This window comes from Schistocerca piceifrons, chromosome 5 (genome assembly GCF_021461385.2).
Source record: "Schistocerca piceifrons isolate TAMUIC-IGC-003096 chromosome 5, iqSchPice1.1, whole genome shotgun sequence".
In the NCBI taxonomy this organism is placed as follows: domain Eukaryota; kingdom Metazoa; phylum Arthropoda; class Insecta; order Orthoptera; family Acrididae; genus Schistocerca; species Schistocerca piceifrons.
In genome coordinates, this window is record NC_060142.1 from 384963826 (window position 1) to 384976189 (window position 12364).

A 12364-nucleotide genomic window follows, 5' to 3' on the forward strand; every position below is an offset into this window, starting at 1 on the left:
ACACAAGATGTCTTTTATTGCATAGATAGGTAAGCATCTGATTAAAATTCGAACTAACCCCTCTTCTTCCATTGGTGTATCTAAGTACTTCACCTGCCTTAAATGCCAGTTGAAATACTTTCTCAATTGTAATACTTAGGTTCCCACGAATCTGATATGAGTTTTTCCTGCACACTAGCGGACCGGTATTTTTCCTTAAATTTCTTCTGGGAGTCTCTCCAAGAAGAAAAGTTCCCAATATTTGCTGTACCCCAATCTCCGGCTTCCCCTAAAAGGTACCCAACAGCAAATTCAATCTTTTTTGAATCTTCCCAGTTCTTCGGCAAGGCTTGATTAAATCTTTTCATAAAATGAGTGGGATGTCCATCCCCATCCGGCTTAAACTTAGGGAATTGCCTCGGTAACACTGAATTGGCTCCCCATTGTAAATCCATCATTACCTCACTAGTCAATACCATGTTAGGAGAAGTCATCCTCTTATCTACCTTGTCCTGAATAAGTTTAAATTTTTTCCGTAATTCATCCATACCTTTCTTGGTATCACTGAGTTCAGAAGATAGGACAGGAGATACGTTCTCCAAGATTACTCTCGCGGCAACTTTTCGGTCAATTATTTCCTCTACCCGTTCCTCTGGACTACTTATGTTTATTAAGTCTGAGGTTGCTAGTTTCTAAGAGAGTTTCTTTCCACGTTATCTACTCGGGAGTTAATGCCTGCAATTTGCGATTGGACTATTGGTATTAACTTATCCTGCTTTTCAACACTCTCTCTCAAATTGTGCAATCTTTGCTTTACAGCATCAAATGTAACATTACATACATTTTGAAATGATCCTAACTTCTCACTAAGTTCAGATTCTACATCATTACATTTATCTTCAATATCAGATTCTAAATTCTTTGTCAAATCCTGAAATTGCTCATTCTGTCTCTGATTAAAGTCAGTCAACAGTTGATTTACGTGACTACTTAAAGAACTAGTTAGTTCACCTTTCAAATCTATTTTAAAACTTTCTACTTTAGTAGTTAAAGTCAAATTCAGTTTTCAAATTTCCCATGCTGTCACATAAATTGCTGGTTTGCAAACTTCTCACTTCTCTCCCATAGGCTGACTTACTCGGTATGCACAGCTGATCTTCTTCTCGCGATAGCCGGCCACATCGATCTCCAAAAGCTTATTCTCTGAAGAATAATGCTGGTTAAGGGAATTTATCAGACTCTCTCTCTATTCTTGAAATAATTTGGTACTCGAAGAACACTTTTAGTTCAGTCATGGTATATTTCAACTTCCACAAAAAACAAATTCACCGCTTCTCATATAAATATTCGAACTTGTGCGAGTCAACCAAGTCGTCAAACATTAGACTCTATTAGCGTACATTAACAGCAGGGCTGGTTTAATAACCACCAGAAAATATGAACATGTCTTGCTTCTAGCAAGTCCAGCACATGAAGTACTTAAAAGTCTAATCTCATTTCTTCATTTGTTCTTAACAATCATCACAGTCCCTAAACCAGCAAAGAATAGCACAGGCTCTTCCCTACACATACACTGAAACTCTACAGTTCGTACAGCAGGTACTTGTCAGCCGCCGTTCGGCTGCCACATCCATATTTCGCTCGTGACTGTTTTTGGACCTGCACACACAAACATGCAATGTGCAGTAGGTCAGATTTGTCTCACACTTCCATTTAAAATATCATTGGTTTGAGATGGAGGAAGGGCAAGTGGTTCTAGAATTTACGTGGAAATTCTCGAAGCACTGCAGTAGAAAAAAAACATTCAACCTGACACCAGCTGATAGTGTGTTAATGTTACATCATGAAACATGTATAGTGTGTGCAATGACGGAGTGAAAAGTGAATGAACAATGTAGTACTAGCCCTTAATAACTGCTGTGTAATACAGTATTGTACTCTGGGATTAATCAAATGAGGTAGCACTGTTTTAAACAGACTGGCCTTTTATTTGGGAGGTTATAGGCTCCAGTTTTCATCCAGCCCTTATGATTTAGGTTTTCCGTTGTTTCTCTGAATTACTTTGGGCAAATGCCTGTATGGTTCCTTCAATAAGACCACAGCCAACCACCTCTCCTTTTCTTCTCAAGCTAGACCTGTAAGTATATAAATGCCTGTACATATGAATTATGTTGTTCTTGTCATTCTTACATTGTAATGCCTGGTATGTATAAAGTGATCTATGAATGAATCATAAAACAACAGCAACTACCACTACTACAAAAACACTATGTGGAACTATGATGTTATCAATCAGCTTCAAAGTGGAGTTTCACAGACACTTGTTTTTCCTGCCTCTCACTGTCTTAGAAAACTTTTTGAATAAATTCTATCAAACCATTCTGAACAAGTCACTAACACCTTCATGGCTGTATTTTAAGTATGATTGTTTTTGCAGTTTCACTAGAGTAAAAATCCACAAGAAAGAACTCAGTGTAGAAGTTATTGTTCATGCAAAGCTGAAAAATAGAAGACTAGAGGAGTGGACAGCAAACACTTGTATTTGATTCATTTCAGAGGAGACATGGCATTTTTCTAATCTTTGTTGGAATATACACTGCAATGGACATTTGTGATGAATTAGATCTGGGTGCCACTCTGAGACACAAGCTCAAATTGCTGCCTATTGTGGACAATGCTCTATAATACTTCCAGGATCAAACATACCACTAGGCTCTGTTCTAAGTCTAGCAGGCCACCTCCACTTGCCGACCAGAAACAAGTCCTCCAGGTGCATATAGCATTTGGTTTCTGTTACAGTCACAAATGTACCACATTGCTACTCTCCTGCTGGCATAATGAAATTTTATAAATGATTGCAAGTAATGAACCCATTTTGAATTTGTGTACTGCAGAATCATGGTAACAGTTAATAAAGTGGATACAGTGAGTCTCCCTGTCCACTGATGGAGCCATTTTACACTTAGGATACATCGAAGACCTAGAGTGATTTTGGGCTTACTGTAGTGCGAAATGACCATACTACAAGTGTTTCTTAAGGTACATGGTTTCTCCTGATTTATATGAGTAACTATGTCTTCCAACACTTCTGTGCCTATATTGAGAGGCTGCTCTTTTATCATTTTTAAATGTGTCCTCAACATATGCTTTCACCATCTACTTTGTGAAACAATATCAGATCTTGAGGATATTAGGGCAGACAATATATGAATATGTGATGAAGTTCCTTATGTACTCCAGCTCCAATAAACTGTTCCAGCTTCCAAAGTGTTGTTCAAGTTATTTGAGGTTTTTATCCACCATAGAAACAACATCAAATTACACAGGCCATTATTTTCCAGCTACAGAGGCAACGAAAGGAAGCAACATTCCTCTGAGTATCAATTTACATGGAAAGTCAAGGATGTGACCCATTACATGGAAAGTCAAGGATGTGACCTAGGAGACAGACAGCTAAAGTGGTTTGTGTGCCACTCGGAGACTCAAAGTCATATCCCTGCCTATTGTGGTCAGTGGAATGTTTCTCTACATTCAGTTCATTTAAATATACACAAAACAGATGCAAGGCAACAGCACAGCTTTTAATAGTAATGCCATTACAGACTCTATTAAAATGTGGTGTCTGTCTGTTTGTTTCTGAAGGAATTCTTCAAGAATCTCACTCTTATATGGGTAAAGAGCCAATTGTAAAATAATTGCAAACAGAAAAGCTAAAGCTGTGATATTCTTTGTACTACACTGAGCAATATTCTCATCAGTGAAAACTGCATTGCGTTACCTTGTGATAAAAAGGTTATGATTGTTTTAATATTCGTTAAATTTCATTTCAGACATTTGATGAATGTGTGCAGTTAAACCAGCCGGATTGTGATCCCGATAATATGTGGCTCCAGATTCCATTCTTCTGTGGGCATGCAGCACCGTGTTGGTCAGTTTTCAACAATCACTAACAGTTCTGTTCTATATTATAGTCAATAACTCCAATTTTTTATTTTATTTTATTTTATTTTTTTTTTTTTTTTTTTTTTTTTGAGATAGGGCACTATTGATGTTCCGACCAATTCCAGTAATCCCTCTTTCTGGATCCCTTTCCAAATTACTTAAGCCTCAACTTATCAAATATTGTATTTTTTGAGGGAAATTGTATTTGTAGGATTCCAGGAAATGAGTGGGCCCTTGAAGAAGCAAAAAGAAATCTTATCAATCACTATTTCTTAGTTGGAGTCACTGAAGAACTGGCAGATTTTGTGAAGATATTGGAGGCGGCGCTTCCTAACTTTTTCCGTGGTGCAGCTGCTCATTTTGAAACCAGTAAGCTATTTTTATTTGTGTTTTAAACTTACATTATGGAATTCAACTGTTTTATCTTTCTTGCCTGGTGTAAAATTAGTTACAGTTAACTTTATCCAGAATAATTGTAATGGATTAATGTATGAGGAAATGGAAAAAGATAGTAACTGTAAGCAGATACATATACAGGGTGTAAACAATAATTCTTACAATGTACCACAGTGGTGTTGAGGAATTCAGAATGAACAGTTTTATAGAGGAAACTAGTGGGCTATCAAGCTGGAAAACCACCTCAAACTGATGCATGAAATCATCCTAAGCTACAGCGCATATGCATCACCTGAGGTTTTTCAATATTCTCTCGCTATTTTCACACAGATTGTTTGTCTTAGAGAAACACACGACTGTTATCATTTTTTTAGGAAATTTAATGTAGTTCAGTTTTGTACTGGGATGTGTTTTCAGTAGAGGCTGCAGTTTTACTTATAAAAGTCCCTTCAAATGCACCTCCACCCTCACATTCAACCTCCACCTGGTCAGAATTTTAGTACATTTTTCATGACACCCCTTCCTACCACTGCTCAAAAATTGAAGACATAATCTCTGATTATGACCTTTTTTGGTATTTGCTGACTGGGCTATTATTATGCACACAGATTAGTCTTACACTTACCAATTGTAAAACTGATGTTTGTGTGAATTTTACCTCCCAGTTTCATGAATTGTGAAAGCATAAAATTAAAAATTAAATATTTGTTTTGTAAATAAAAACCGCCTTTTCTTGCTGTGCTGTGTTTGATTTCTTCCAAATGACTTTCACCTTTTTGCTTTAAGGCATCTTCAGTGGGATCTAGAATGATACAGTTTTGTTTTGATATGTGTTATTTGTTGATTATAAAACAGTTCACATCTCATTTTTTATGTAAGTAAGTGGTTACTGAGAGTCCTTTGCATTTTTTACTAGCATCTGCATTTCCTCTCATCTGGATGCATGCTGGAGTGCACACTACGACTCCAGCATGTGACCAGATGCCAACCAAAAATGTGAAGAACTGTAAATAATCACTTATTTACATAAAAATGTGACATCAACTGTTTTATAATCTACAAATCTGTATCATTCTAGATCCCACTGAGGATGCCTTAAAGGGAAAAAGGCGAAACACATGTGGGAGAAATGAAACATAGTGCAGGAAGAAAAGGTGGTTTTAATTTACAAAGCAAATGTTTCTGAGCTTGCTGCAGAGGATGCCCATGCAAACAAATTTGTTATAAGTTAAATCATTTTGTTTGTACTACAAAACTATTGTGCTTTTAAAGGTTACGGTTTTGATCAAATTGTAAACATAATTAGTATTTGCATAACATTTACAAAGGTAATTTTACTTTTATTACTCTCCAGGAAAAGTTTAAATTAATAATATTAATGAAATAGTCAACTAAGCCAGTGGCATGATAGCATAGACAGCAGAGACCAAAAAAGGCTGAATGTGGGAAATAATTCATGTAATCACAAATTTTTGTGCAGTGATAGAAGGGAGTGCCATGAATAAAGTGATAAAAATATTGACTGGGGTGGGTAAAAGTGAGTGTAGGAGAGAGTGTACATTTGAAGATCACTTTTTTCTTCAATAACTCAATAAGCACAGCCTCTTGCAAAAAAGTATCCTTGTACAAAATTAATATACATTAAATTTCCTGCTAAAAAGGTCTTATTTGTATTTTCTCTAGGGCAAACAGTCTACGTGAAGAGAGCAAGAGAATACTGAAAATGTCGCACACTGCATGTGTTGTAGCTTAGGCAGTTTTTGTTTCCTCACTTGACACACCACATGTGTGCTATATCAAAATGATTGTCTTTACTTGCTCCACACCTCTGTGGTTAATTATAAATAGCTACTGTTTGCACCCTGTATAGTATGTCATGTGTTAACAGATGTTATTGGACATATGAAGTTGAAATTGTTAATTTGGACCTTTTAACTGTGCAAGAAGAAAGAACATTAGTTGTAAAGTTTCATATTCTGATGATCAATCACTATACATCGTTTTCTTAGTCATTGTTTGTTACACTTCCATGGTCATGCAGCCAATACCGTTTTTTTCCCCCTGGAGATCATTCCATTTTTAAATAGAAAACTTTTGAGGACATTCCAGAATAGTTAATAATGGGGGGGGGGGGGGGGGGGGGACCCGCTGTTAGTGTCAGTAGCATTGAGGAACAGCTAAAATTAAACAAGGCTACAAGGCCAATGGAATCCCTATCAGATTATGTATAAAATCTGCAGCTGAGTTTGCTCCCATTTTACCAAATTTACCGTAAATCTCTTGAAACAACAAACTGTGCCCAGTACTTGGAAGAAAGCAGAGATCATATCCATCTACAAGAAGGCTAGCATGTACATCTACATATATGGTCGTCAACTGTGAAGTTCATGGCAGAGGAAAAGTTACTTCCCATGGTACCACTTATTAGGGCTTCTTTCCGTATCATTTGCTTATGGAGGATGGGTAGAATGATTACTTAAATGACTCTTCTGTGCACTTTTTAATTGATTCAACTGTGTGTTCTTGGTGAAACACTGTATATTAGAACAGCTAAACATATAAAACTTTGCCTGTGAGTTCAAGTACTAAATACTGTTCATTTTAACATTCAGCTGTCTATAATTTAAATGTTAAGTAGCCTACTTATATTTACAACTACCAGATGGCACTCTTGGTGTCATGTTCACCTTCTCGCACTTGTTAACACGGGCACCTCAGTTCGTTACTACCTGTGGCTTTACAGATATGAGCAGCCCATAGTGGCTCACCTTCATGCATTTTTTTTTTTTTTTTTTTTTTTTTTTTTTTTTTTTTTTTTTAAAAAAAAAGCCCTTTTGGCCTGTTATTCATTTTATACGTGACATGTAAGTACTGTCTCTGTCTTGTACTGTTAGTCAGTACTTACATTTTTATATAAAAATTTTCTTTTCCCATAAATTAGTAATTATGTTACAGCCCACTTTAAACATTTAAATTCTGATGAAGGCACTCTTAGAAGTGTTGAAACCTGGTTAATAAGACAAAAAAATTGTGACCAAGAGCTCATTTGTTTCAACTCTAAACAAAATACTTTTTTCTTGTGAAAGTTAATTATTTTTGTATGACCTAGGTTTTGGGTTGTTAGCCCATTTTCCATTACTCAAGTGATTATTGGAAGCCGAGCGCAGATAAACACCTATCAACTTCTTAATCTATCAGTTCTTGATTTAAATCATAAAAGTTATCTCTGTTGACTATTTCGATACAGTTCCATTTGTGTTGTACAACATTCATTAGGGTAGCATTTACTCTAATTGTAAATGAACATACACTGGAGCAGAGATATGTGCACAAGAGTGGGTATTTGTGTGATTACCTATTTATGAATGAAGGCACAATGTTCCCAAAAATATTATTAGTTACACTTCTATGTAGAAGCTATAACTTTATATAAAAGGTGTGAATCATTGAATTGAGTCTGCTGATTCAGTTCTAAATGTGAGGATATGCAAATCTGTTCTTTAATTTCAAATATTTCTAATTGAATGAGCTTGGCACCCTTTGCCTCTATGTGCAAGACTTCTACATCTTTACTTATTTGTGGGTATCGGTTAAGTAATGTTTAGCAAACGATGAATAAGGTGTGTTAAGTCTCCAGCTTATTTGGTGTCCTCTGAACTTGACTGCCCAGTCTCCTATATAGCAGGACTGACACTCTTGGTTGGTGATCTTATAATCCCTGCTCTTCGTGATGACAGGTTGTTTAACCTGTGAATTGAAGAAACATCTGCTTAATGTTTGTGGGAAATGAAAAATACAGAGAACCCTTTGCTTTTAAAATTTAGCCTATCCTATTAGCAATTTTAACTCCAAAAGATAAATTGCATCATTTCCTTTTTGGTCTACCTATGTTGTTAACAAGGTACAGAGGTAACCTGCCTTGCTTCTTCAGTTTTTTATTGAGAATATTATCAATAATGTTGGAATTAAATAAGCAATTGTTTTTATTGTGTTAAGTTCCTGGTCATAATCTTTTTGGGACATAGAGATAGCAAGGAGATGGTGGATCGTGTCATGGAATGTTGCATGTTTGTAAGCTGTTCAGTGTAGAGAGGAAGTTAGGATGAACGCAACTGACACAGATATGGCCACTGTCTCCACATGCTGGGGCCCAGCTGATATTTATTGTTACTATTTTGTATCTTTAAGTTGGTGTTTAGAAAATTAAGGGTGAAACTATTTAACTCCATACTGACCTTTTTGTTTATGTGCCACTCGATCGTACTTTGCAAGAACTTCTGGATTTGACTAATGGAATTTTTCCACATACAAAAAATATCATCCACATATCTTCACCAGTATACTCTCTAATCAGTCTCTCATTTGTCATTAACATTTCTACTAACAAGCAGGTTAAGGATGAACCCATTGCTAGACCATCTGCTTGCTTGTAATAGCTTACTTGAAGTCAGAAATAGTTTTGATATAAATGGCATTCTACTTTCCAACAGAAATTGCTACATATACTTTCACTGATCAAATATTAAATGCATTGAATAACCAAACATCACCCATTGGGATATTTTGTGATCACTTAAAGGCTTTTGATTGTGTGATCATGAAATTCTTGTAGATAAGCTTAAATATTGTGGTATGAGTGGGACAGTGCACAACTGATTTAATTCATACTTAACTGGAAGAATGCAGAAGGTTGAAATTAACAGTACAGATAGTCTGCAAAAATCAGTAGAGTCCTCTAACTGGGGAGGTATCAAGAATGGTGTCCCACAGGCTTCAGTCTTGGGTCCCTTGTTGTTCTTAATATATATTAATTGTAGTAACACTGTTCACATTTACGTAGCACTTCACTGAGTCCTAGGCAGGCCCGATGTTAACTGACTGGGCACAGCCCGTGCTGCCTGAGTTGTTGTTGTTGTTACGCCGGCAGAGGTTGCGTCCGAATTCTCGCGTGCCCTCTGGTGGACGGGACTCTACTTGCGGCAACTACCATCCGTGACGCGCCGTACCGATGTGCGCCTCCTGCGATCTGTCTGGTGGCTACTGCACTCCTCCTCCTTCGGGGGGTGAAGCCACTGTGATCCACTGCGTCAGAAGGTGGAGCGTCGGGCAGGAGCGATGACCTCCACATCCATTGGAAGGCCGGAGTCGAGGGGATCTGCCAACCCTCGAACCGGAACCTTCGAATACGGCTGGAAGTGACCCACATGAAGAGGTCCCCGTCATCCCACCACCGGAGCCCGGGACAGAACGGGCGACAAACCGTCGAACTCCAGATCATGTTCCACCTCGGGAGGGGCAAGACCCAGTGGCGGGGACGATGGGGAAGGGACGACCACAGGTGAACCAGCCTCCTGAGAAACCGGGCCTGCGTGGGGGGGGCCGGCTCTCGCTGGGGCATCTCGAATGATGGTGATGCTGGTGCTGGAGCTACTGGAGGCTGCCAAGGCTGAGAACCATCGCAGTGCGGCTGAGTCACAGCGGGGAGAGGTGGTAACATCCCCTGAGAAACCAACACGGGTGCCGGCAGTGGGGAAGCCGGTGTCCGAGAGGTCGGAGGATGGGTGCCCAAACGTGGACGTACTGATTTTGGTGATGACGTACCACCCGGTCCCCCGTCTGCAAGGTATAGAGCCGGCGGCCATTTCGGCGCAGGACCACCGCCGGTATCCAACGTGGATTGCGACCAAACCCACGGGCCCAGACCGACATACCCAGTGGAAAGCCAGGTACTCCATGTTGCGAAGACTGGCGAGGACCAGGCCGGAGGAGGTGCAGCAGAGTCCTAGGTTGGTGCCCATGGAGGAGCTCTGCGGGGTTGCGTTCTCCCATTGGTGTGGTCTGGTATGCCGTCAGGAAAAACGTCAGTGCTTCCTCCGCAGGAAATTCGTGCACATACTTTTTCATCTGTGTCTTAAATGTGCGCACCATGCGCTCGGCTTCCCCATTCGATTGTGGATGGAAGGGGGGAGAGCAAACGTGCCGAATACCGAAGCGGCTACAAAAATCCTGGAAGGTCTGCGAAATAAACTGCGGTCCATTGTCCGAGACCAGGGTGATTGGCAGACCTTCCACAGAAAAGATTTTGGCTAATGCCTGGATTGCAACTTCTGAAGTGGTTGAGGAGCAGTGAACCACATATGGGAATAGGGACTAAGCATCTGTGACAATGAGCCAAAAGCCATTGAGAAACGGGCCCGCAAAATCGATGTGAACACGTTCCCATGCTTGGGTTGCCGGCGGCCATGAAGAGAACGCTGCCCTGGGAGATGCCTGTTGGCTCGCACACTGGGAACAGGCGGCCACCAAGTGCTCAATTTCTCTGTCAATACCGGGCCAGTACAGATGTCTGCGAGCCAAGGTTTTAGTACGAGAAACACCCCAGTGTCCCGCATGTAATAACGTGAGGACCTCCCTTCGTAAACTTGCAGGAACAACCACGCGAGGAGCTGTATCATCGGTAGCCAGAAGGAGAACTCCTTCCAAGACTGAGAGGCGGTTTTGTAGAATAAAATAGTTACGAAGAGGGTCCAAGGCCCGGCCTGGAGGGCGGGATGACCACCCCTGCTGAATGAGGCAAACTACTTGCCGGAGAACCGGGTCAGCTGCCGTTTCCCTGGTGACTCGAGAACTAGTGGTCGGGAAGCCGTCAACCACTTGGCGGGACGCCACATCCAAATGAAAACACATAATCTCCTCTCGATCGAACGTAGGATCCGGGCCCACCGGAAGACGGGAAAGAGCGTCGGCGTTGGCATGCTGTCCGGTAGGGCGAAAATGAATGTCATAATGGTACTTAGAGAGGAACAAGGCCCAGCACTGTAGTCTGTGGGCTGCCCTATCCGGAATCTGAGAGGCAGGGCCAAATAACGATATTAACGGCTTATGGTCATTGATTAACTGAAATTCCTGCCATACAAGAAAGAGTGAAACTTGGTAACAGCGTAGACAATGGCCAAAGCCTCTTTTTCCACCTGGGAGTAATGGGCCTGCGTGGGACTAAGAGTTTTAGACGCAAACGCCAGTGGTTGCTCGGAATCGTCTGCGTTGCGATGGGCTAGGACCGCCCCCAGCCCATACTGTGAAGCATCTGTAGCCAGGACCAACGGCTTATGGGGGTCAAAAGTAGCCAAACAAGGCGCTGACGTGAGGAGGCCCTTCAACGAGGTGAACACTCGCTTGCATGCAGGCGACCAATCAAAAGGAACACCCTTGCGCAGAAGGCAGTACAGGGGGCGGGCTACGGTGGAAGCCCTGGGAATGAACCGGTGGTAATAGGCTATCTTGCCTAAAAAAGCTTGTAACTCTTTCAGCGAAGTGGGCCGAGGAAGGTCGACGATACCTTGGACCAAACTTCCTAGTGGCTGGATACCGTGCCGAGAGATGGTGTAGTCCACATACTCAATGGACAGTTGGAAGAAGTTTGACTTATGCAGGTTGCAACGCAAGCCCACGGACCTGAATTTGAGAAAAAGGGTGCGAAGATTGTGCAAGTGTTCCTTCATGCTGCGGCATGTGACAATTATGTCATCCAGGCAATTAATACAATGAGGGATTGTCGACGTGACGTGCTTAAGATAACGCTGGAATATTGCCGGGCCACTGGATATTCCGAAGGCCAACCGCTGGTATTGGGAAAGGCCAAACGGGGTGTTGACGACCGCCAGCCGTTTGGAGTCCTCATCAAGTGGTATCTGATGATAAGCCTCCGAATGATCGATTTTCGAAAAATATTGGCCTCCCGCCACGGCAGAGAACAATTTATCAGCACGAGGCAAAGGATAGGTGTCCACCACCAATTGGGAATTAATGGTGGCCTCGAAATCGCCACAAAGATGTAATTTTCCCGAGGGCTTCCTTACAATAACGAGGAGCGAAGCCCACTCACTAGAAGAAATGGGAAGAACGACCCCTAGGGCTGTCAGCCGGTCTAGCTCTTCCTTTACCTGAGGGCGGAGAGCCAAGGGGATCTGCCTCGTGCGTAGAAAACGCAGGCGAGCCGACGCCTTCAACGTTAAGTGAACTTCAAAATCTGAAACACGCCCCAGGC

General features: G+C 41.1%; 1 protein-coding gene across 2 annotated transcripts in view; it reads left to right on the forward strand.

The window, feature by feature from the left end:
* LOC124798451 (heparin sulfate O-sulfotransferase) overlaps nucleotides 1-12364 on the forward strand; it is an 85905-nt gene that overhangs the window by 45213 nt on the left and 28328 nt on the right. For both annotated transcript variants that reach the window (XM_047261870.1, XM_047261869.1), the window contains exons 5-6: nucleotides 3810-3907; nucleotides 4133-4290. In XM_047261870.1, the coding sequence (XP_047117826.1) occupies nucleotides 3810-3907; nucleotides 4133-4290 (256 nt within the window). The remainder of the gene's footprint in view (nucleotides 1-3809; nucleotides 3908-4132; nucleotides 4291-12364) is intronic.